General features: G+C 37.6%; 1 protein-coding gene across 1 annotated transcript; it reads right to left on the bottom strand.

The window, feature by feature from the left end:
- Positions 1-4,044: 4,044 nt before the first annotated feature.
- Positions 4,045-9,416, bottom strand: LOC117394543 (transcription factor 24-like). The gene is made up of 3 exons (XM_033992871.2): positions 9,195-9,416; positions 7,887-8,330; positions 4,045-6,656 (listed from the first exon to the last, which is right to left on the bottom strand). Exons 1-3 carry the CDS (start codon positions 9,234-9,236, stop codon positions 6,543-6,545), a joined length of 600 nt encoding a protein of 199 aa, XP_033848762.2. The 5' UTR covers positions 9,237-9,416; the 3' UTR covers positions 4,045-6,542.
- Between the last annotated feature and the right edge of the window lie 17,990 nt (positions 9,417-27,406).

The following is a 27,406-nucleotide window of genomic DNA, read 5'->3' as shown; positions in this document are numbered from 1 at the left end:
ACTTCGATAGAAATGGTTTAGCCGATTTTGTGGTTTTTTTGGGGGGGCGGTATAGAGGCGTAAGGAAGCAGAAGTAACAAAAATAAACCAAAACTCGAGTAAGATGTACTGTTAAGTTAGAGTTTAAGTTTATTTTGTTTAGCGGTTGTTTCGCCACGCAGTGTAAGATAAATAAAACTAACACCGGTTTAAAACTGTCAAGCAAGACTCCAGCATGATAATTTATTGTCCTGTCACATTACAATTAGCAAAAGCGTGACATTAGCAGTTTAAATACGGTATACAGATGTCAATGGGGCTCAGTCAAGGAGGACAATACATCAAAACAAGTCCTCGTGGGGCAGCAGCTTGTTAGATGATCACGATTATGTTTACTCAAGGCTGCAGAATCCTATTTTACTACAGTATACTTGAGAAGCGATCATCTCGTGAGGGTGCCTAGTTTAACTAACGTGCGGTGTTCCGTGTAATGGCCTTTATATTAAAATGACATTACAGTACAGCATTTTACTGTAGGGACTGCCACTGCATTTAAATATCCACGGTTTACTTATTTTCTGTAGTGATACAAATCTCACAGTTTTATTAAACGAAGATGCAAAGCGCTGCAATTCCCCCCCCCCCCTCACACCATGCCGCAATCCCACTTCCGCTACATGCATATCGCACAGTAATACTACTGTACTCGGTATGTATTAAATGAATGTATATTCACTTTATTGGAAGGCATTTTTCACTAACCGAGAACACAAAAAACATACCTGCACAAAGCAGTGGTGCAGTCACCTTTGAATAAAAACAATGCAGTGTTTCCTGCATCATTGCACTGCCTACATGCCTAATCACGCAAATTCAAAAACCGCATTTATTGGCTGTACACGTCATTGCACTTGATCAAGTACCGTATTACATGTAGTCAGTTAGTCCCGATGTGATTCTTATAGCAGATTGCTTGATTCTTACAAGCCGATTATTTTACGTTGGTTGGTATAGGAATGCGTTTGTTCCAGTGGTTTTGATCACTATATGCGGTTGATTCATATGTCAGTAATTCTTATAAATGGACTGCACTGTATTAGATGCCTGATTAACAGAATATACCAAAATTACAGGATCTGGTGCCCGTACTTTTCACCATGTGGCGTAGTTGGGCTACCTAGTGTGATTGGAATAAATATACTTACCCACTATTTACTTGTCCATCATGACACTTCTATCCTCTTAAACTTTATTTGATTTATGGATATCAAAAGATCATCCCATGAAAAAATGAAAAGGGACATATTACTATTTTTTTCAATGTTGTCACAACCTCCTGAAGCATTATACTGTAGTACTAGGGGCAGCAGTGTGGAGTAGTGGTTAGGGCTCTGGACTCTTGACCAGAGGGTCATGGGTTCAATCCCAGCTGGTGGACACTGCTGCTATACCCTTGAGCAAGGTAATTTACTTAGATTGCTCCAGTAAAAACCCAACTGTATAAATGGGTAATTGTATGTAAAAAATAATGTGATATCTTGTAACAATTGTAAGTTAATATTGTCTATCCTTGACAACCAAACCACGCCCCAGTCTTGACTGCTCATGAATATGCATGAGTGCAGCGGTAAAGAGCTCTTGTCAGGCCAGGTGAAAACATTGATCATAGAAATAATAACAAGTATGTGTTAAGGAGGGGTGTCTCTAAATAAATCTAGATGAATCCACGCTGTGTACTGGAATGCCTTGGATTCCCATGATGCACCGGTTCGAGAGGGATGGGGGGAAAAAAAGGCGGAGTTGACGTGTATTTAGAAGATCTTTGGTCATTTAGAGTTGAATACCAAGCAAAATGATCCCAAGCAAGTAATGCAGATTGTTCCACCCTTATATTTAACCCTTATATTCCACCCTTATATTTAACTACCCCCACCACCACACACACACACACACACACACACCCCAATCCACCAAATAAAAATACAAAACATTTTCACAATTAACTAATAATATATGACCATCTTTAGCAGCACATTGTTGGATCAATCATTTTGGTTCTTGCCAGGTCAATGGTACTTCGAGAGCGGCAAAAAAAGAGGCTATTTTGACCTACTTGCGATTCAAGGATTTTCTTCAAACACAACAAGAACCAATATTGTTTAGTTCTATACATTTTTGGCTAGCTGCAGTTAAACATTTTAAAAAAACTGAGGGAAAGTGGTGGTGATGTTTTTAAAAAAGGCCTCACACAGCATACTCCAAGTGAATTGCTAATGTAGCGGAACTTCTCTCATTCACATCATGGCTTGTTGGCATTGCTGGTTTTGTTTTCATAGCCGCTGCTGGAAAAAAAGCACTGTGTAAGAAAGTGACTAAGTCCTGTGAATCCTTTATCTCCTGAGAAAGCAGGGGTAGCCTAGGAGTGGTGACAGTCCTGTTGTAGACAGAAAATCCTTGGTCAACAGAAGATCTGCTAAAATCTTCCAAAGCACTCCAACTAATTATGTGTATATATATATATATATTGCTTTTAATCAGCTAAATCACCCCTTAGGGCAAAAGTAATTAATTGGGGACATTGATATGGTCATCAACAGGCAGTGGGGAGCAATCGCAAATAGGTACATCTAGTTATTGTTGTTGTTTTTCCACATGGTGAAAGAATTTTCCTATAAAGTTTGGTGCTTTTACAGTCTCATTATACATGGTGGTCGTGCAAGACCCATGTATAATAAGATTAGGTGGTGGTGTGAGACCTGTGTATAATTAAGATTATCTGTGTATAATCAGTTTGATAAAACTGCTAAACTCAGTTTTTTTTAGAACAAACTCGGTACATGAACACAACAAAACACTGTCAATAACAAAACAAACAATCGCCTGCAGATTTAAAGTTTTATTAGAGCAGAAAAAGGCAAGTACTCTTAGAAAGCAGACAACGAAATCATCCAACTCCACCCTCCAAAAAAAAAAAAAGAAGCACATTTTGTATTCCAATTCTTAGTAATAATACAGTTAATTGTACCATTGTAAGTATACTCACTTGTGTGTTTTAAACAGTACATTTAAATGCAGAATGACTTGGCCTTGGAAAATGTATATAAAGCTTGCAAGGTTTTCAAGCAGGAAATCTATAGTATCATTAATGCAGTTCCAAGTACACTGCATTTATTCACGGGATGCTCCGAAGGATGAGGCTGTGCTCCAACTATTTTTATTCTACTTTTATTTTTCTTCAACCTTTGTTTGGGTTCAATGTTTTGGAAATCTATAAGATTTTGTATTATAATACAAATTATGTAACTCAAGATTGTCCTGACTGAAAACAAAGAAGTGTTCTAGTCAAAATATTATTAAAAAGGCTCTACAGTGTGTACTTTGTGATGATTCAAATATAAGGTTGTAATTTATTTACAACAATGAATTGAATGTTACAAATTGTATCATAGTTCTTCTTCTTGGTTGTAAAAATGTAACTAATTTTACAGTACTGTGAAATTTTCATCAGAATCATGTAACAAGAATCTCAATCCTAAAATGCAAAAGTAAAACCAATTACAACTGCCTCTATTTAAAGCTACCTAGAAAAAGTAAAGTAGCTCATAAAGCATCTCGTTTTAGAGAATCAGCCCTGAGCCTGTAAAGCCACCGTTCTGTTTTGAACAGATATAATTCTTCTTATATTCTTGTAAAAAGAGTTTAAAGACATACTGTAATAACAGCCTTGCTGTGAATGCAATCTGGCGTCAACATACAATACAGCAGTGCTTCTCAAACCTGGTCCTCAGGGACCCCTGTGTCTTCTGGTTTTCATTCCAACTGAGCTCTCAATTACTTCGCTAAACCCTAATCATTCATTTTAATTAGGCCTTTTTAATTGTTCTCGCCTCCTAAAAAGTTGCAGATTTCAAATTCCTTAAAAATGTTATTGTTAAATTGAAATCTCCAACTGTTTAATTATTATTATTATTATTATTATTATTATTTATTTCTTAGCAGACGCCCTTATCTAGGGCGACTTACAATCGTAGCTGAAAACGATTAAAAATGCCTAATTAAGCGAATTATTTCAATTAAAAGTTTAGTTAAATAACGGAGAGCTCAGTTGGAATGAACCAGGAGACCCAGGGGTCCCTGAGGACCATGGTTGAGAAGCACTGCTTAATACAGTATATGTTGCAATAAAAATATTTTAATAAATTGAACAAAAACTTTTTTTTTTCAAAAGTACTTTGCGAAATAAATAAACGTGTTAGTTATACCTTTTCTACAATGTATGTTTTGTTTAAAGCATATTATCTAAATGTATTTTTTTTCTCTCTAATTCTAATTCACACCTTTTTATTTAGTTCATGGATAATAAACAAAATAATAATATCAGTATGAATAAGAATCTATCTTGACAAATGGCCATGAGGTATATAAACAGTATGTACAGAATCATATATAATAAATGTCAAGAAATATTTTATTGAAAATGTAAGTGGCATTTAAGATCAATCTAATTAGGTAACCAAATGATGTGTTAATATCATGGTAAAATACATTAATTACTGATTTACAGTATGTGAATGTGGCAGCGATGGGGTTAAATCTGTCAATGCCAACAATCACAGCCATTTCACAATTGGGTAATTGAGTGCTAATTGGGGAATGGCTACCTATATAAAAGGAAGCAAAATCCTTTGTGTGGTGAAGGGAGTTTGGTGGCTGGCCACACCCTTTATTTTGGCCCTTGTGTTTATTTTTGTTAGTTTGTGTACTTTGGGGTCTATTCTGACTTGATTTAAGCACGGTTTACACCCTGGGAGAAGGGCTTACATGCCCATGAATGGTAACTACAATACCACATGTGGGTATGTAAGCCCTTCTTCCAGCGCGTAAATTGCGTGTAAAACAAGTCAGAATAGATCCCTTTGTGTGGAAAACTGGAGCTTTCTGTCTCTGGGTCTCTTCTCTGCCGGTAAAAAGCCTAGACCGTGATGCCACCCTGTCACAGTGAAATAACTTCTGGCGTCCACACAGAGAGACAGTTTTACAGAGAGAAACCTCTGTATATGTATATATAATACTCTCCATAACTTATATTAAACAATGCTATATGGCTTGCCTTTGAGTTTAGTCTGTATAATTTGTGTGTTTATTTTTTACTTATTGCATAACAGACAATGCTGCATGATTCCGGATTGTGATAAGCTATCCTTATACGTGTGTTAAAAATGAACATACAAATCTTATTAGGCCCTCATCACTTTTGTAATAAAACACTGGTGTCTGTGTTTTTATTTATTTTTTCTGTTTAAAACATCAATTATTGCTGTTGTATTAAACTAAACCGTTTTCTAATAAAGTAGCATTTAAATACTGCACTTAGTTATTTTAAAATTCTTAATACTTAAAAATATGTTTTAGATTCTATCAATAGAATGTAAAACATATAAATGACATATAACTATTTTCCCTGAACAGCCAATCATAAATTATGATTTTAGAATTTTGAAGTACATAAACTCTTCTTATAGTCAACACTTTAAAAGAAACAGAAGGTCTACATATTGCAAAATGACACTCATAAAATTGAATTGACACAAAAAAGAGAATGTAAGTTCACCTAATCAGACTTGCTTTAAGTCCACATTCAATACGTTGTCTATTTGTGTTAATAATACTCAGCAATTAGAAATGTACCTTACAAATGTACTCTATTTAATAGGCTGTGTTTATTCACTAATAGTAATAATAATAGTTCTTTTTTTAAAGTCTTGTTTTTATTTCTCATTTCATTATCTAATAGTACAGCAGTATTTACAAATATTAACAAGGAGAATGGCCTACGCAATTAGGACGTTTTCAATCAATACATCAAGGCTGTTGTTGAGTGTCTGACAGTGCACTTCACATGACAAATGTTTAGTAATTCAGACATGCATTTAGTGCAAATGTTTTAACTGAAAGTGCATAGCTGACCAGTCAAGCGGAAGCGCTCATTTCTTTAACATAAATTGGATTTCTAAAAGCATGAAAGCAAATCATTATTGAAGAATCTTAGACAAGTAGAGTGTAGTATTTAGTAATAGATACATATATACAACATATGTAATAACATTAAAATACATCTCACAGCAATCATTAACTATGGCGTACTTCCAATTCATAAATACATATAACAAATATATTAATGTTTTTTTTTTTTTTACAGAATTTTGGTTAGCTACATAACTTTTCACCCACAGCACTGACCTTCACTTGAACAAATGCTTTTAGCAGTTTATGATATAGTACTATCAAATACTGTGTCAAAGGTTTAAAATAACAGCAATGCATGTGATTGCATTGAATCCACATTTTAGTCCTTTGCACTGGTTTGTCACAAGTATGTTGCAATACCAAGGAATTTAGCAGAACCTCTCGTACCTCTTACTGAACTTCAGGCTTCTGACATCAGTATACATGGTTGATTGCGAATGTTCCAGAAAAATCTTTATTCCTATAAGGCTGTAGATTCTTGAGTTTGAGGATTGATCATTAAATTAAAAAAAAAACAAAAAAACATTGATGGTTCGTTAAGTCTGTGAAGTTGATGATGCTCCACCCTGGACTGGATATTCAGCCTGACCTGGATTATTCAGAAACTGTCCTGTAGCTCCAATGTACAGCCTGGATCGCATAGGCCATTTCTGCAAAGTAAAGAAACAATAGTTTACATATAAGCAAGCCTACATTGTGAAAGTTTATTTATTGTGCAATAAAAAAAATTAAAAAAATTAAAAAGGAATTTCAAGCAACTGCACAATTTGTATTCCCTGGCAACTGTTACAGTAACATTACCTTATACGTAAAAATCTGCTCAGAACATGACACTTGAATCCTAAAGTATGGTGTTGTGAAATCTAATAAGCATTATGCTATAAATTTGTATGCAACATAAAGCTGTGATTGATCAGTGGTAAAATACTCCACTTACTGTATGTACTGAGCATCTTTATGTGCGTTCAGGTGTGTCTAATATGCTACAAACCCTTGCAGACAACATTACCTTTTGTTTTAAATGTTCCAATGGAAACAACAGGACATAGTTTTGTCAAATAATATTGTTTCCTCCGACTAACTGTGTATAAAACGTGTGTGTAAAATGTAACAAAAAAAATAAACTCTAGTTTTGTACACCATACCTAATTAATAGTCACTTTTTTTAATATTAAATATTCTTGTTCAATACCACACAAGCCAAATACAGAGTTTATGAAAACAAAATGTAAAACATTGTAAAACAAAATAATGGTACAACCTACGTGCACTGGAGTAAAAATATCGTTAATTTGGCACTAAATTTGGTTAGTCTAAATTTGGTTGCCTATATTTTATCAGGTTACCCTCAATATCATGTCATTCTTAAGGTATAAATACATTTGTATGGAGTTTCAGTTTATATTTACACAAGCATTTTAGTATAAAGACTTATCATTAAGTCATTGTTTAAAATTACTTTGAATATGTTGAACGTTTTATTGTAACGAGTTGTGCTTTATTTACATTTTTTATGAATAAGAGAAGAACAAAAAAGTAGATGACATATTACACTCGTAATAATTGCACTCTAAACTCATCACTGGAGTCACACAATACGAATCAATGATGCAACTAAGGAACAAATAAATTCTAGAAATTACAGGTCCAATATTAACTCATACAGTAACACAATATTGTTTTTAATAAAGGCTATAGTGAAAACAAACTATTTAGAACACTTACTGAATAATACTATTACATATCAATTATTAATAAATACATACAAAAACAACCTTCCTATTTCAAAATAGAATTCATTGAGAAAAATAATAATAAGTCCTTACTACCTACTGTATTAAATAAATAAATAAAAATAGTCCTACCAATAGCGTACTTACTTTTACAGGGTGCAAGTAGCCGTCTCCTTTGAGAGAGTGTAATACATCAGCATGCCTGGTCCCCTCGCCCTCCTCCATCCCCTCCTCTTGCAGGGTCCTGGTCAAATGGGCAATATATGTGGTGGCCAGTAACAAGACGTCGAGTTTGGACAGCTTCGTGTCTGGAGGAACGGAGGGCAGAGTTCGCTGCAGTTCCAGAAAAGCGTGTCGCAGTGTCTGAACTCGATTCCTCTCCCGAGCCGCGTTTGCAGCTGCAGGCCTGCCCCTGCCACCAGCGTTACGTGTGAGCGGGTCCGAGCGCCTTGTGTCCGATGAAAGGAGCGAGTCAATGTCAGGGTCGGGGCTCGAGTTGGAACTGCAACCGGGACTCTCATCCATTATTTTCACTGAAACATTCCCACTCTCCATAGGGGATTTCTCACTCTCCATGGGTTGCAACTCAGTCTGAAATAATAAGGAGTTTGATTTGATACGAATCTATTTAAAACTGAGTTTAATATTTAAAAATAAATAAACAAATAAATACTGATCATTTTAATAAAAAATGGCCAATACGAATAAGGTCGTTTAGATAAGGTTCACTATCCAACTTCATAGGCCTATTTCAAGTTTTAAATAAAGTTTTAATTTGCAAAAGTAATTCAATAGATACCTAATTAATGTAAATCAAAATATTACGCATACTTTTACACATTAAAGGTTACACAAATAAAGTTTTTTTGTCCTTAAAATCTATAATTGTAGTCAAACGAACAGCTTTTACAATATACAGAATTACTTTGTAAGTAGCTGTATTAAATATAAACATCTTTAATGCTTTAGCTTAGCCATTTGACGATATAAGCTATACTACTACTACGACTACTACTACTTTTTTCTCCGGCCGACTTTGGGCGTCTGGTGCACCGGCTGCCATTGAGCAGTCGGTGTAGTCCACATACTGTCCCTTAAATAGGACTACTGTGAGGTCGCACTTTCTGTGAGCTCCTCAGTTTACACATTAAAAACATATAAAAACAGTTATTTCAACTTTTTATTTTGGAAAACTTTTTATAATTTAAACTACTACGACTACTACTAGTACTACGACTATAGCCTCCACTGAAAGATGCGAATTGGTTAGCCATTACATTAAAACATCATGTTCTAAAACAATAAACACTTAATATGATGGTTGGTTATGCATCCTTTAGAATTCTAGTCATTTACATTTCCAATCCAGTTTATAATTTAAAATACATTTCCTGTGTCCTATTATTTATCACTACAAAACCTACACCGTAGGAACGTTTGTATTTGATATCTTACTTTGAGGTTTCCCGTTTGCAATGTGCTCGTGTAAAGTTGCATTTAGTGCAGTCTGTGCAAACACTGGTTCCCCTCCAATGAGCCCTTCCCTGTTTTGCAGAGTAGAAGTCTTCTGCTGTTTTGACTCCTGTAAAATGGTGTAGTTCCCAAGTACAGTGTGCTTTATAAAGCAGTGTTTGGTGGTGGCTGGATTGCAGGGTGCTGCTGTCTGTGTGTATGAGAGTTGAGATCTCACCTGAATGAGGGTATTGGTCTCTAGAGCCTCTAATTTAATGGAAACTCATAGAGTTGACAGCTAGTTCACTCCAGAGTAATTAATCACAACCCTTTAATCTCTGTGGCAGGAGAAAGAGTCCCACCCACGCACCCTGCTTTCTTTCCCAATTTATTTTAACTAGAGAGGGGGGCTTTAAATGTTATTCTTCCACCAAAATTCTACATGATATAACACAGTATACTGCAATGCATTTACTTATTCATATGCAAGGTAAAGTGCCAAATTGACAAATATATCATAAAAGACCCCATGACCCAATATGTTTCACTGGCTTTGGGTGATTTTTCTATGAAATGATGCACCAACCCAACACCAGTTTTATATTTTAATAACACAAGGAAATGCAGCCATGTTTTTAAATTGACTATTAATCGACAGATATAAAGAAAATAATTTAAAAAATGCATTATTTATTATCAATCATTGTTACATTATCAATAATAGCAATCTTGTCTTAAGAATCTTCTTCTTCTTCTTCTTCTTCTTCTTCTTCTTCTTCTTCTTCTTCTTCTTCTTCTTCTTCTTCTTCTTTTATTGTGGTAGAGTATTGTTGTTGCCTACTTTGACTGTTATTTATTACAAAAGTATGTGACTGGTGAACACTCCCAAACAAATATCTAATGCATAAACAAGAGCAATGAATCCCACATAAACACATTAATTATTTAAAGTATAAGTTGCATATATATTATTATAAAAGCAGGACTTAATTTAAAACAGCTTATTTTAGTTAGCCTGTACCCCTTAGTTTGATATTGCAATGTCGAATTGGCAGTAAAAAAAAAAAAAAAAAAAAAAAAGTGTAGCTTCTCATAATCATGGCATTTAATTCCCCGAGTTAAAGCTAATAAATAAAACCTAAAACTGCAATAAACATTCAAACATGAGGAAATACTTGCGAGCCTCACAAATTAATCACTCTGGTTTCCACAATGTCTGCTAACGGAGATCCCGGCAAATTAATGAATAGAATTATTCATACCATGTATACTTTAGACTGTTCCTAATAACATTGTTTTTGTAAGGATGAAGTAACAGTTTTGCCCCAGGCCACTTATTATAAAGTTAAGCAAAAAGGTTAACTAAGCTTTTTCATTAATTACTACACGTCTTTCCAGGGTTATACTCGCGTTGTTTTGAAAGACCCCATCAAAGCTGCTGTGGGAATTAAAGGCTGTATGATAATATAATAACCTCTTTAGTTACGCGTCGTCTTTCAAGGGGTGTTATGCTCACATCATGCACTCGACCTGTCAAACCGTCCCATTAATTTACATAGAGAAACAGATAGATAGTTTGGCTACAATATAATAAAAGACAAGAAGAAAAAATCCACACAAACACAATATTTTGTATTCAAGTATGAATTGAAACAATACCTGCAACAAACCCGAAAATAGAATTTCATAAAATATGCATGCATTACTACTGTTTAAAGATTAAACGCTTTTGGACATTAATGAAGAGCCCCGATTTTTAGGCCTATTTTCTTTTTTTTGGTTTGAACATTAATATTGCAATTTTGAAAATAGGTATAATGAAGCTAATAATAACCTATTGTATATTTATACAAATGACAGCGAAATATCAATATTTAATTTGTATCTTAAACACGTAATAATTACGACTTATTCAGTCCTATATATTTCTCTGCAAAAGTAGGCTGAACAATTTGCATGCGATAATTTCCTCTTTTGGGAAACGCAATGCCTAAACCAATATCCGTGTTGTGTTGCTTTCTCCAATTTGTAAGTCAGAGCTAGTTGGATGCACCGATAATACATGAAAATGTAAAATCAAGGAAATAGCCTACAATAACTTTTAATTTAAAATACTAAAAGTGATTGCCTATGATGCACGCCCGTCAAGAAACTACCAACTATTTGTCATATTTGCTCAGCAGAAAACCCTAAACCGACTTGCACATGTAAGAATTTTTTTCTGTTATTTTATAACTCAGATTATTATTTTTTTCTTCAACCAATTCTGAACAGTTGGTGATATATTAATGCAGTAATGCATTGTCCTTACAGTATGTTAAATATGGGAAAATGAGAAGCATAACTATTTTCACACTGGATTGAAAGGCGTGTTTGTTAGATAGCGCATATGGATGTGCAGATTAAATATGGCAATTCTAAGCGTATTGTTTATGATGCAGGGTTACTATCAAAATAGGACAATTAAGATGAAATACTACTTTTAAAAAATATACTTTAGAGAAAAAAAAGATGAAAAAAATTACTGGTGTAATGTCAATTTTTGGTACAGGTGTAGTGTCAGAAAGTGGTACACCGAATGTGATACGCATACCAAATCGACTCATGTGATGTCAGGCTTTGGTACATGTGCAACGAATTGCGATCTGATGGGTGTTTTCCTGTTGTCAAACAGAAGTGCATTTACCATTAATTATGCATTATTTTTTTGCAAACTTAAATTGGAAACAGACAATTAATTTCTCAAAAAAAAAAGAAATCAGGAAGAACAAGACAAAATAAGAAGTCCACCGCAAAGTTGCAGAAGTAACAAAATGAGCAAGCGCCATATGATAAATATTCACATACTATTTTCTTAATGTAAAATAGTATACCTTCCATTTCAAAAACAACAGTGTGGAGTAGTGGTTAGGACTCTGGACTCTTGACCGGAGGGTTGTGGGTTCAATCCCCGGTGGGGACACTGCTGCTGTACCCTTGAGCAAGGTACTTTACCTAGATTGCTCCAGTAAAAACCCAACTGTATAAATGGGTAATTGTATGTAAAAATAATGTGATATCTTGTAAGTCGCCCTGGATAAGGGCGTCTGCTAAGAAATAAATAATAATAATAATAATAACATGAAGTACTAAAATAATGTAATATAATTAACATTACTTATTTTTAAACTAATATCAACAACATGATCGGAATTCACACCTACTACTACTACTACTACTACTAATAATAATAATAATAATAATACACTTGCAAAACAATTTTACAAAGCTGTCCTTAAGGGTTACTATATGTCAAGAAAACACCACGCTTCAAAATAAAAGACTTGCAGTCAGTGTACAGTTGTCTTTTTATCTTGTTTTTTTTTTTTACCTCTCTATTGTACACTTTACCGTTGGTTAACACCAGCTGTCTGTATTTAGTATAAAACTAATTATTAGACGTGCAGTAAAATGTAACTTTACAAAACACAAACTTTCTCATCCAAAAAAAAAGTACAGTAGCAGTTTTTGATGAACGTCCTTGATCTTTACGGGCAAAAAATCCGGGCCTGTGCAGTGCAGGGTGAAATAGTTTGAGCATGCGCAGTACACAAAGAATATTTGATAGGTAGCATACATTGATGTGACACTGGTACAGTGGTACAAAATAAACATAAAAAGATGCCTCAAGCAGGACAAAAATGTTGAAAATACAACTGTCTGTGCCTTTTCATGCTATGCCGTATAACTACTCTATTTCTACAGGCTAATATATATATTTTTTATAAGCACTACTGTTTGAAGGTAGAAAATATTTATACAAAATAATAATATATAAAACAATTTAAGCATATTAATTCAAATAGATCTAGCTGTACAATGCAAATAGCCTACATAGCCTACAACATAGTTTATTTTAGAAATGATACATAAAAAAGTGAATTAACCGTTTTGGAATAAACTATCTTGATAGACTATGATTTGTTAACTAGTATGTATGCAGTTTTTCAAATATACCCAACTGTTCTTTCGTTGAAAACATTCCCTGGCAAGAAGGCTTAATATCCTTCAACTTAAGAGTGTGGCAACGTTTACACCCGAAACCAAATGTCCTTTTGCATAAGGCTCAATACGAAGCTGAATGTCTGAAGCACATAATAAACAAGTCAAGCTTTAGTTAAACATATGCACTAAAGTAAAGTGATTTAAGTTACAGTAGGAAGTGACTATGCCTTTTTTGATTCAGCGAAAATCAAATATGCAGTTTTGACAGTGTGAAACGTGACCCAAACTGTTTGCTTTTAATCTGGTTTACAGCAAGGCTAAATAGAGGAGGTTCATCACCTAGTTTATAACCAGAAATAAAACATAATTTGTGCTGATGGAAAGGTATCAGGGAAAGCATCTCTAAATGTTTCGACCATATGGTTTCAATGGAGTTAGAAGTAATCTGAAATAAAAATAACAGAATTGTCGTTGTAAGGTGTGGAAAATAAAGGCCAGTTGGAAATCTATATATTTTTATTAAAGTGAAATTAAAATAATATGTAAATTACAGTATTGCTGACTTGAACTCAGAGCTCATAAACTAAAAAAAAATGCAAAATTTAAAAGGCATCTGTATGCATTATGTTTGGTCAATAGCAGAGTTATAGATCTGTCAGAATACCAGTACATTCCAGTTATCTAGTGTTGTGGAGTGCATTCATGGTTTCCAGAGAACTCCCATAAGCCTTCAATACGGCTGCTACTAATTGATAGCAACTGAAGAACCAAGCAATTTATCAAGAGAACAGTTATTGTCAAATTCTGAAGAAATTTGAAAACGACAAATAGTTCAAGTTATTAAGAGTATGAATGTGCGGGTAAGCAGAGGCATCCTGTCTGCCTGTCTCTCCGTCCATATGGCACAATAAAGTCTATAACTAAAGAAATGCTTATTCAATTATGATGAAACTTGTTCTGGACATACTTTAGACCAAGCTAGTGAGAGTATCAGAATCTAGGGGATATGAAGGCACCTCTCCATCTGTCTGCATGTCAAAATTGACATTAATTGCTTGGGTTTCATGAAAGATCAGGTTTAAAAGTTTTATGGAGGTGCTATTGAGATCCTCCCATTAAGTTTATTAAAATATACCTGTATGTCGTTAAAATAAAAGTGAATCATTTATTGATAGGAAGTTCATGGGACATGAACAGCTTCCTACAAAAAAAAATGTTGAACTTACTTTCCATTTCCTGCTGTTGTCGTCATGAATACAAATTTGTATTTGTAGTTTTGGTAGAGTTTTAGATTTTCACTTTGTTTCTAAGGCAGGACAGTGATGTCAGACCTTCTTTCTTGGTCCCACCCCTTAGTTACTCTTTATTATGACTGATGCTTCCATAGTCCAATGTAATTTTGCTGCTTATTGCACTTCACTAATAAAAAAAAGTTTATTATTTATCCTTGTTTTTCCTTGAAACACAAAGGCAACACAAAGTGTAAGAGCAACTTACAGTTAAAAGTTCATTTTTGTAGAATGTGCTTAAATCATACTTAACAACTAACAATCAAAAGGATTGAACATTTGTTTTTGGTTTTTAAGGCACTGCAATCCCATTTACGTACACAGCCTCTTTTTAAATAGGTTTTTTAAAAATTCAAAATAAACACCATCAATTTTTGCAATAAAAGACAAACCGCAAAATTGGTGTATAACGTAATAGTCAGTGCGTTCACAATTAGCAGCCATTTAAGTTAGCAACCAGTTAAGACAATTTAATGGCACACTGATAAAAGGGGGTTAACAGTATTAGAATTACATTTAGAATGTTGCCTTATGGCTTTGATATTTGTACATGTACAATGAGACCAGAATTATAAAAAAAAAAAAAAAAAAAAAATCTGTTCTTGCACTTAAATTGGAAAAGAAGTTGTCAACTTAGTTTAGATGACCACAAATGCAAGTTTTATTTCCAAAATAGTCATAATAAAATCTTGAGGATAACGGTACTATATAAATGGGAAAAGAATAAGGGTTTAGCGATTCATTCCTTTAAACAAGACACTAATCTAATTAGAACGTACATCTGCGGTCTTGAAAGTGGTCAAAAGAGACACTTGAGTGAGGAGTGAAGGAGTCTCAGATATATCCTGCCCTGCTAGTGCAATCTGGTGCTTCTTCAAACTCAGATGTCTGTGTTAAGAAAACAAACAGAAACAAACGAGACATCAACCATCACTTTTGTCACTTACTCCATCAGGAAGTGAAATATAAATGTAAAATATGATTTTCTATTGAATTATTATAAGTTGATCATCCATTCAGTACAAACTCCACAGCCTTATTATAATCCTTTAGTCATATGAAAGGCATAGTATTATCTTAAACACACACACACAATTCCCATTCCTTGAATTCCCATCTAATACAATACACCCTAGGGATTTAAATTTTTGAATGTTAGTTGTGCATGGCAGAAAGGTTCTCCTCCTTAAATCAGATATTCCTCCCTAGTCTTCCCTACCACTTGTTATGTAAGCCTAAGTGGCTGACGTTGGCCTGTGATCAGGTGCAGAGATACATGTACAATGGCTGTGACACTCCACCAATGTACACATGTGTGTATGTATGTATGCATAGTTAATGGGTTACACATGTTGTTGCAGTAAAGCTGCTGTTTGGATCTGTTAATCTAAGAACAATGGAGTGCAATTTGCATGCACTGAACAAGCAGCACAAACACTGAGATAAAATTTCAAAAATCCAATTAGATTCCTGTCATTGCTACCAGTGAACCTTGTTTGTCTTTGTTTATTCCCTCCCTTTTAAGAAATAAACAGAAGCCCATTACAGATAATGATTGTGTTCCCAATTAACATTCACTGTATTTGAAGTATTACTAATACCTACTAAGGTAAAGGGGGTATAAGATGTTCTGGCACCTGGCTTTACATAGATGGTTGACTTTAGTCTTTGAACAAAAAACACCACTTAAATCCACCACAGGTGTCAAAGAAGAAATAATACTCTGCTGAAACATTATATGTTTACAATTACATCACAATAACAAGTTCGTTTATATTCAACAGCAGTACAGTAATTTGTTTTACTTGTTTTAGAATAACTTGCAAGACATGAAACGAAAAAAGGGAAGTCTGAAAACAAACAGCATGGACCTGATTATTAATGAACCCACACAGTGCTCCAGTTAAGGTTTTGGGTCTGGGAGTATCTTACCCTCTAATTAACACTGAGAGAGTAAAATGTATTTCCAGGGGGTAAACTGTAACGTTACCTTGAAGTCATAAGTAATCTCAATAGACACTGTACAATCTTCAATGGTAATGGGATAGGCATTAAAAAAGAGCCTTCCACTTCAACTGCAATGTTACTTTGAACTACTGTACAACCATGCGTGTGTTCTACAAGATTCTTTATTGGCTCATTTTTTTCCAGGTATCACACTGATTCTGCAAATGAATTACATTACTTATATTTTAATATTCACGGGGCGTGAGCTGGGTTGAAGAGTAAGGCAGAAGAAGCAGCAAGGAGCTGTTAGTAGGACAGAAGGTGGTCACTGACTGAGGGCGACGATGCCGACACATCCCAGGGGTAGAGGACCCAGCAACCGAAATGAGATAGACAAGATGATCGCTGACTGAGGGCGACGATGCCGACACATCTCAGGGGCGAAGGACCCAGCAATCGAGGACAGGATAGAAAAGAGGTCGCTGACTGAGGGCGACGATGCCGACACATCCCAGGGGCAGAGGACCCAGCAACCGAAAACACTAATGAGGGTTATGACTCGAAAAGCCGCCCCTCGAGAGGAGATTGGAGAGGTACCCAGCATCTGAGACTTCTGTAAGAGGCGCTCGTAAAACCCCTGATAGGCCGAGACGTCACGCTGCCTGGGACCTGAAATAAGGACAAAGCATTGCGGTTAGTATAGGACTCAGCACGAGTGACCACGTCCTGAAAGAGAGGCAGAATAGAACAGAGCCTCGAGTAAGGCAAGATGAGCGCAGGAGCTGCGACAGGACAGAGTTTGGCCGGGGGTCCGCTCTGACTCACATGGTGAGAACCCCCCTGAAGGTAAGGGAGGCGGATGCCTAGCCCTGAGGTCGGGGAAGTGAGACTCACTTGCCCCCCAGAGACGACCGATGCGAAGGCATGTAAGAAGGAGGAGGAGGGGAGGAGGAGGAAAACGAAACACTAGACAGAAAAGGTGCAGGTGATCAGGGCTTAAATAGAAAATAGATGCTAATTAACAGGAAATTAGAAAATTGGGAGATTGAAAGATTGGAAGCACCCAGCTCCACGCCCCCTGAACCACGCAAGCTAACATTTCACGGGGCGTGAGCTGGGTTGAAGAGTAAGGCAGAAGAAGCAGCAAGGAGCTGTTAGTAGGACAGAAGGTGGTCACTGACTGAGGGCGACGATGCCGACACATCCCAGGGGTAGAGGACCCAGCAACCGAAATGAGATAGACAAGATGATCGCTGACTGAGGGCGACGATGCCGACACATCTCAGGGGCGAAGGACCCAGCAATCGAGGACAGGATAGAAAAGAGGTCGCTGACTGAGGGCGACGATGCCGACACATCCCAGGGGCAGAGGACCCAGCAACCGAAAACACTAATGAGGGTTATGACTCGAAAAGCCGCCCCTCGAGAGGAGATTGGAGAGGTACCCAGCATCTGAGACTTCTGTAAGAGGCGCTCGTAAAACCCCTGATAGGCCGAGACGTCACGCTGCCTGGGACCTGAAATAAGGACAAAGCATTGCGGTTAGTATAGGACTCAGCACGAGTGACCACGTCCTGAAAGAGAGGCAGAATAGAACAGAGCCTCGAGTAAGGCAAGATGAGCGCAGGAGCTGCGACAGGACAGAGTTTGGCCGGGGGTCCGCTCTGACTCACATGGTGAGAACCCCCCTGAAGGTAAGGGAGGCGGATGCCTAGCCCTGAGGTCGGGGAAGTGAGACTCACTTGCCCCCCAAAGGATGGACCCCCGGCACCTCACGAAAACTCCCACACCGTGCGACAAACAAGAGACAGTACATGCCTACGCATAACATAAACAAAAGACCAGAAGGACAAACAGGACAAACAGAGGGAGATTAGTAATTTGTTAGTAGGATGCGACTATGTGTATACCTGCCGCTCAGTGGAGAGGAAAAAACCCCTTGAGGCCAATTAGGGGAAAACCTCTGGTGGCTCCGGCAGACAGGTAGCCCCCACTCCGGGCATGCTAGCGATTTTAAAATGGGCTGCAACTTTATGAGAGGAGAATGAATGAATGAAAGAATCCACTGCAGAAGAGGGCCAACTCCCCACACTCATGATCTGACTGTGATTGATGTTGGCCCCTGCAGCAGAGGGGGCTGTGCCTACAGAATGATTTGGGGGGTGGGGTAGGGGAGGCGTGCTCTGGAGGCGAGGTAGGTTGAGATCCAGTGACGAGTGATCCGAGGAGTGGGGTAGAGTAGAGGAGGGAGGCTTGCTCTGGAGGGTGGAGAGGTGGGTTGAGAACCAGTGATGAGAGATGATAGGAGCGAGAGGAATCAATTAACTGAGGGTCCTGGGGGGGGGGGGTAGAGGAAGGAGGCTTGCTCTGGAGGGTGGAGAGGTGGGTTGAGAACCAGTGATGAGAGATGATAGGAGCGAGAGAAATCAATTAACTGAGGGTCCTGGGGGGGGGGGGGGGGTAGAGGAAGGAGGCTTGCTCTGGAGGGTGGAGAGGTGGGTTGAGAACCAGCGATGAGAGGTGATAGGAGTGAGAGGAATCAATGAACTGAGGGTCTAGGGGGCAGGGGGGGGGTTAAGGTTTCTTGCTGGGGAGATACCTTGATGTTGAAAAGAAGGGAAGATAGGGGATTCTACTTGACAGCTAAATGAACTAACCATGCTGAAATTGATCCATCTTGGAGGTACGGCCAAATGATGAAGTACATTAGAAGCAGAAGAAACTTCGAGTTCTGAGGAGACTGAAGAAGGCTGAGATGCAGAGAAATACCTTGACATTGAAAAGAATGGGCAGATAGGGGACTCTGCTTGACCGCTGAATGAAGTGACCACGCTGAAATGGATCCGTCGTGGAGGTACACAACTGAATGATGGAGTAAAATTAGAAGTAGAAGAAACTGTGGATTATGAGCTCCTGAGAAGACAGAAGAGGGCTCAGATGCAGATGATCTCCATAGGTAGATCCTTGTATGGGGTGAAGTGGCATTTCCGAAGAGTAGAATGAGCAAACAGAGAATGTTCATTGATGTAGACAGGCGGGAAGGGGAGGCAGAAGGGAAGGCTCTTAAGAATCTCACGAAGGGTCAGGCGAACTGCTGGTATGGAGAAAATGGGGGGGGGGGGGGGGGGAGGAGAGAGAGAGAGAGAGAATCCCTACCATGGATGATGAAAGCCAGGATCTGGTTTTGTTTGAAGGAATAGGATGAATCCGATTCTGGGCACAGAAGGCTGAACACGCTGATCAAGCTGTCGAATATGAAGCTCTCGAAGAAGGGCGAGGGATGCAGACATGAAATGCGGAGCAGATTGAAGCAGGTTACTGAGAGTAGGATTCAGTCAAATAGCAGCTGATGAAGCTGGGGAGTCTGGGGGGGGGGGGGGGGGGGGGGGCAGCAGACGGGACCAGCTGACGGAACTTGGATACCGAAAGTAGAGGCCGAAGGGGCGCTGGAATTGAGGGTTGAGGTAGCGGCTGGAACTGAAAATGTGCTCCATTTTCTGGAAACAAGGGAAGAGAGGAGATGTCGACCATCCTATGTGTTAGTTAATACAGGATCGATCAGCGGTCTGCTACTATCCTGTCCGCTTGAAATGGAAAAGGTGAACTCACGTTCAGAGATTGGGTTTCACAACTCCAGTCATTCTCCTAGTAGTGGAACTCCTTAACTCATAATCAAGACGGATTTCCAGTCTCATACCACGTCTCTCACCATGCATTAATGCTGTAATATTTGAGAGGATGTGAGGACATCCGAATAGATTGCTGAGAAGGTCAAGCACCTCGTATTTTGATTAGATGGGGATTAGCATTAGCCTTGGTTGTGGAATGCTGTGGTGATCTGCATATTGGAGGAAAGCGGAAGCGTTGGAAGCTCTGGAGTAGTGCAGGTACAGATTTAAACTGTAAACTAAAGCAACTTTGCATGCTATAATAGTGAGTAGATCTGAAGAGGAAGCAGAGATCTGCTGCAGTGAGGAGCAATTAACAGAGAGGACGGGATCTGCTGAACGGTGCAGAGATCTAAAGAAGTAACGATGAAGCGCGGTCAATGATGAGCAGTGGTCTGCTGCAGAAAGAGATCTGCTGAAGCAGTGATCTGTTATTGTGAATGGTGGACTACCATTGGTAGAGTGTGGTGGTCTGCTGCAGAGCGCAGAGATCTGCTGAAGCAGTGATCTGTAATGGTGAACGGTGGACTGCCATCGGTAGTGTGGTGGTCTGCTGTAGAGCACAGAGATTTGCTGAATGCGGTGGATATTGGTCTTTGAGTGAAAAGTGATTTAGATAAAGCCAGAGATGAAGAATGCATAGAGCTGAGGCCGCTGTAGAACCTGAGAGGATAAAGAATGCGTTGCTCTGAGGCTATTGCAAAATCTATTGATTTGGTCGGGAACAGTCTGAGTGTATTGTCTAATCGCAGGGTAGGAGGACACTTGACTGAAATGATGATAGTTGTAGGACATGGTTTCCGTTTCTGACTGGCAGCTCACGTTGCTGAAATGAAAACTTGAAGGTTGAATAAAGTGCCTTGGTGAAATTTGTCGGTTTGAAGGAGAGAAGCCAGATGAGGAAGGATGAATCCGGGAACAGGAAGAGGTCACTGGGATGGAAGCCTGGTGCAGGGAAGCTGGAAGTTAATGTGACGGTAGATTCGGAGCATCTCAGAAAGCCGACAAGTGCGTGGCTTCATGACCATGTCCTCGAAGGGTGGTGGGGGGGGGGGGGGCAGGTAGAGTTGAAATTGAAGAATGTCAGTTGATATAGATAGACAAAGGATGAGGCAGGAGTGGAACTCCCGAGAATAACTGCGAGAATAAATAGAAAAGCAGTAGTGTCCGAGCTTCGTAGCGATACCAAACTTGTTTAATATATAGAGAGAGAACTTGTGGTATTATACTGCCATCCAGAGGTTATGATTGGAATTAAACCATTGACTTGAGTGAAGCAGGGTAGAATCTATGAAGTTATTACGATTAAAATCCTTGTCTATGTAGAACAACATTTGCTTATTCCCTTAGATTTAAATAATAAATGTTCTAGAGATGTTAGGACAGTTAGTCATGTATATAAATAAGTAAACGCAGTACTTAGAGGTCATGATTCGGCGCGTTGAATTCGTCTCCACCAGTTGTGAAAGCGCAGCAACAGGAAGCCGGAAGACAGCAGTACTGAAGCACAGAGCACGCAGAGCCTGATGAAGCTGCCTGGTCACCATGACAACTTACCACACCCCGCAGTCACTCAATGACGGCGTTACCGTGGTAACCGTGGTCTGTAAGGCGCCGGTGGAAAAGTTGCAGTGCAGCACTATCGTTGGAGCATGTTGTGACCAGTCAAACCACGAGCCGACACTGGTTAAAGTGGGCAGGATACGTCTTTTAAAAGGTTGAACGTAGCTAATGGAGGTCCAGGGCAGGATCTTCCGATGGAACGGTAACTGTGCTGGCTCTGTGGGATCGGGGGAGGGGCGTCTGATTGCAGGCGAGGAGTAAAGAGAGATTCCGCAGCCAAAGCTTAATGGTGGAATTAATAGATTTAAAGTAGGGCAATCGCTGACAACGTGAATGTCGATGTCTTGTCGAAGGAGCTTGAAAGTTTAGCAGAGGACCAGTCTTTCTGAAAAAGTTGCAGACAGGTTGAGTAATGACGCTGCGCTTGAACGGCGCTGTTGCTGGATGGAACAGGAAAGACAAACGTTGGAGCTCTCGAAGCCGAAAAGAGACGCTGTCTGAAAAGAAGGATCACCTGAGCAGGTAGGAAAATGATTGATAATATATCTTGGCAGCGCTGTGCAGAGAAATGACCTGCAGAGCGAGGCAACGAAGTTTAGATATTTAGCGGTGGAGCACGAAACGACGGCGTCTGAGCGTTTGCTACAAAAACGAAACACTAGACAGAAAAGGTGCAGGTGATCAGGGCTTAAATAGAAAATAGATGCTAATTAACAGGAAATTAGAAAATTGGGAGATTGAAAGATTGGAAGCACCCAGCTCCACGCCCCCTGAACCACGCAAGCTAACATTTAAATTATTAAACTCAGTGAACATGTTAAAACTTAAATATGAAGTCATACAGATAAATAAAATAAGGAAATGCATTCATAAGTTATAAAACATTTTGTTTAATATTATAGGCACCTTTTTTTAGCTGTTGTTTCTGACGATGGTTCCAGTTTGATTTGTGTCTGGACTGGGGTGTTTACGCCTCAACCTGTGTAGTTTTGAATTTCTTATTCTTACTGTGATTGGTTGCAAAGACAACAGGGCTAGCCAGAGATTGGATAATGTTTGTTGGGGTGGTTTTTCTTGTGTACAGTAAACATTGTATTCTGGGAGATGTAGTTGTTAGTAGAAGGTTTAGGGGAGGCGGGAGGGGAAGCAGACAAGCTATGCAGCAAAATTGCTATGTATATTTTTACACATTCAATTTAAATTGAGTGCATATTTCAGATTTTTAACGCATAAAAACGGCATTATCTGGACCGCTGAACCCACATAATAAAAACATTTACAGGAAGGACAGCCTCCATGAAATACGTGATGAATTGAACTGCATGTTCTGCATTTTGCCTGACTGCAGGCTAAGCAAAACCCAAATGTTACTGTTTATAGTTTGTGTGCCATGAGGATGTAAGTTATACTGTGACTTTAATGTCATACTGTGAATCCTGCTTGCACCAAGGTGGTGATCTTGACTGGGAAACCACAGAGAGTGATGCATTTGCATTTGCGCTCCTGCAGGGCTAGGGAGGAAAAATCAGATGGGGCTAGTTCCATTCATCGCACCCCAGTGGCTACTATTGGTCAGGTGCATAATGAGTCCAGTGAGGACTTCACAGGATTTTCACAGTATTAAATGGGTTAGTAATATGCATTCAAAAAAAGGGAGTAAAATAATTGTTAAAAATATATAAATATGTAGGGATGTTTGGTTTACCTGAGGATACAAGGTGAATTATATCAGGATTTTAAAGTTGTCCGTCAATAGACCCTAGTGTAATAATGCTATTTCACTGGTATATAATGTGGTAGAATTATTTGTTTCTTACATTATAAATAAACAACACCATAACCCAACTGTGAGGTCATAACTAGCTATATTTCTACCAGAGGAAGCAAGGGAGACAACATTTCATAGTATATATATATATATATATATATATATATATATATATATATATATATATAGGAGGCTGTGTTCAGTGGTTAAAGAAAAGGGCTTGTAACCAGGAGGTCCCTGGTTCAAATCCCACCTCAGCCACTGATTCATTGTGTGATCCTGAGCAAGTCATTTAACCTCCTTGTGCTCCGTCTTTCGGGTGAGACGTAGCTGTAAGTGACTCTGCAGCTGATGCATAGTTCACACACCCTAGTCTCTGTAAGTTGCCTTGGAGGTGTCTGCTAAATAAACAAATAATAAATAATAATATATCTAGTTGTGTAGCATTATAATATAATAATAATAATATCATATAATATAATAATGTTCACAAAAACAAAAACAAGAATGCTAGAGAAAATGGCATTTTCACCAAAACCCTTGATTCAACATTCATGTTAACAGCAGTTCTGGCTCCTCAGAGGAGGCAAGTCTCCTTTATAAACTCATATCTACTATTAACCACAGTATTAGCAGTAGCAGATCACGTGATCTGAGCACAGGTTTTAATATGAAGAGACAAGCCTCTGTTACAAACTCCTATCTGCTGTAACCACACACAGTCACTGGTTTTAATTGGAGGAGCAACTCAAACCCTCTCACCCCCTGCTTTACTGATATGCTGGAAGGAGATTTCGACCAGAAAAAAAAAAAAAAATCCATCATAACGGTAGGGGAAAAAAACCTAAAAAACACCTGGGACTGCAGACAAAAAAATAAACTGCGTCACTGTTTAGTCCCATTAAACCAAAGTTAATTGAAGCCAGTGTTGTTGACATGCGTGGATTACAGGAGTTGTAGTTTTCCTCTGCATTTCTGCTTATTGGAAACACCTTTTAGCGTGTACCAGATAAACTACCATAATGGCATTGTGACACCGGTAGCATCTGTTAGTGTTTGTTGAAAGTCGTATTTATATTATTTCAGCCCTTCCCCAGCAGTATTTGGTTATTTTCTCCAATGCAGGGAAAACTCATTCACTCTCTTTTCACCTGTATGGTCGGTATAAAATTATTTTGTTCGTCATTTATTTATGTTTAGCAAATTAAGCCAATAGGATGTTATTGATTTTCTGTCTGCTTTTCTCCTTTGTTTTTAAAATATTGTATGTAAAATGTGTTAGTGACGTGGTCTTGAAATCTAAATGCTACATATTTGTTGTATACAGTGCATTTTTAAACATATGCTGGCTGCAGTGTGTAACAGTTAAGTACATTATAAACTATGATATACTGTTTTCTTGTTGGCTAGTGGAGAAAATGCGTTTAACAGCCAAATTGAGGTAAAACCTGTTTAGACTGCGCTTGTAGATCTCTTGATCTTCCCCTCCTACTCTGCACTGGACTTCCCTGATCTACGCACCACATTACTGGATCCTCAGCTGATGCACTATCCTTACCACTATTGCACTACTATTATGTCATTGTAGCTATAACTTGTTGTAATCCTAACTTGTTGCATCCTAGTTTAGATTGTATTTTACTAGTATTATTTGCACTTGCTGTAAACTACACTGTATTTAAATACTAATGCATTGTATTGTAACCCTGTACAGCTCTGCCCTGTAACACCTGTAAGTCACCTTGGAAAAATAAATAAACAAATAAATAAATAATATTAATAATAGAAAGTGTTGTCAGCCAGAATACAATAATAAGAGTATACTGTTTGCTCTGCCTTTTTTCTGCCTCCCTATGTTTTTTGGCCACCAGCTCCACTGACTTCTACTATATGTCTGCTTTAATTAATAGTATCATCATTAATTGTATAGATGGGGAATCTGCATGAATGAGGTTACACTTTACTCAATATGATTAAAATCAACTTAGAAATACAGTTGTCAGCCACTGAAGAATCTAGGATTACACCCAACAAAATTCAGGTGTAGAGCTGTAATCATGTAAAGAGAAACTTAGCATATTAAAAGGACTGCCACAGGAAGGTCGTTTTAAATCATGTTCAGTTTTCATCATGCTTAGAAAAAAAAGCTTGATCAATAACAAATTATGAAAGTGAAAAAGAAATGTAAAAAAAAACTTAAGTTTCCTCTGCAAGAACTAGCCATGAGCAGCCAAGCATGACAGGCGCCTGTGTGCTCTTTGAAATGCACACATAAAGCCTGAACTACACTTTTCCTTTCAGCACGGAAACATTTGGGTCACTAGCAGAAAAGAAAATGCTGTTTATTTGCAGGAGAAAAACTCTGAGATTTAGCAACTGACAAAAAGCAGGCCATTCATCAAACACAAAAAAAGGAAGGAAATAAGCAGTTAAGTGATTTTTTAAAATATATATTGGATTCACTTATACCATTTAAATGCCATTTTTCTATTTGTTTTCTATGATATGCATTTTTTTCTTAGATGCGTCAACATTATATTTAATACCGCTGAATAACAAAATTATCTTAGTTTTTAGATTTGTAGGAAGCAGAGAAAAACATTTAATATACACTGTTAAAAAAATAGTAATGCACAGTTTAATTAGAAGTCAATTCAAAACAATTTGCATGTTATAAGAAAAAATGATGTTAAATAAAAATAAAACTCATTGTAGTTGTTCACATTTATTTTAAAATACATGTTATTGTATTTATTCAAAATACAGAAATAATTATTTTCTTTTTGTTTTGGCGACCAAAAAAAGGAAAGAAGCTGCAAGACACCAAAATGAATATTTTTTTATTTTTGTTTTAGAGATGGTCTTAAATCAATGTCAAAACATCCCCTGACAATGTATCATACATTGTGACTATCTTTTATAATTTACAGATTTAATGGAGATACAAGTATATGTATACAATTTTATATATACTGAAACTTGAGAAGCTGTGTCTCGTGCTCTTGTATTCATGAACAGAAAATGTTATGCATTTGTACAGGAATAAACCTCAGTGTGGTTAACAGATGACTGACAGACATACAATGAAGAATGACCTACTGTGACAATGCAGATATTGTCACTTCCAAGAGGTTTTATTAAAATATAGAATAGATACACACAGGAAATAGATACAGACAGGAAATATATATATATATATATATATATATATATATATATATATATATATATATATATATATATACACACACACACACACACACACACACACATACGGACACCAATATGGATATTTTGATATGATACCAATATCGTTCGTGCATCATGGAAAAAAAAATAATTCACGTATGCTCACAGACATACTTTTTATTGCGAATATTGCTAAAATTACAAACGCTGTATAATCAAGTTTATTTTATATTAATATGCAACAAACCCTATACATACCAATCATGGTCAGTCTCGCAGGCAAACATCACACACTAGAGGATTATTTTACCATTCTATTCCATTGATTGGCGTTTAGGTACCAAACGCTATTTGCATGCTGCATTAAGCACTATTGGCCATCCGTTTTGCATTATTTTGAGATATGCACATGCGTCAGTGGTTCATTACTTACGCTATTGTTAATGTATTTTTAAAATGTGAACTTTCAGTATTATAAATTAGATGTACTTTAAAAACATCAAAACACATCTCAAAATAATGCAAAACTCGGCATGACATCTGAATACTTTTATAGGTGTCGTGAGTCAGCATTTACACGCAGAGCAGCTGAAGATTCAATTACTTCTGGATTGGCTAGAAAGTCTGTGCGCAGTGAAGTATAGAAATATTTCGGGTTTGAGATGGCTGATGATGGAATAGTAAAACAATATAACAAGACCTTGTTTTTCTCCATGGATATTGTGCAGTAAAGCACCACTAGGTTAAAGTAAGTTATTGCTTTTTATATGCAAAGATCTGTTAACGTCTATATATGTATATATGTTT

Source organism: Acipenser ruthenus, chromosome 3, assembly GCF_902713425.1.
Source record: "Acipenser ruthenus chromosome 3, fAciRut3.2 maternal haplotype, whole genome shotgun sequence".
Taxonomy (NCBI): Eukaryota; Metazoa; Chordata; class Actinopteri; order Acipenseriformes; family Acipenseridae; genus Acipenser; species Acipenser ruthenus.
The sequence above is the reverse complement of the archived record's forward strand: the minus strand, read 5'-3'. Positions and strand labels throughout refer to the sequence as shown.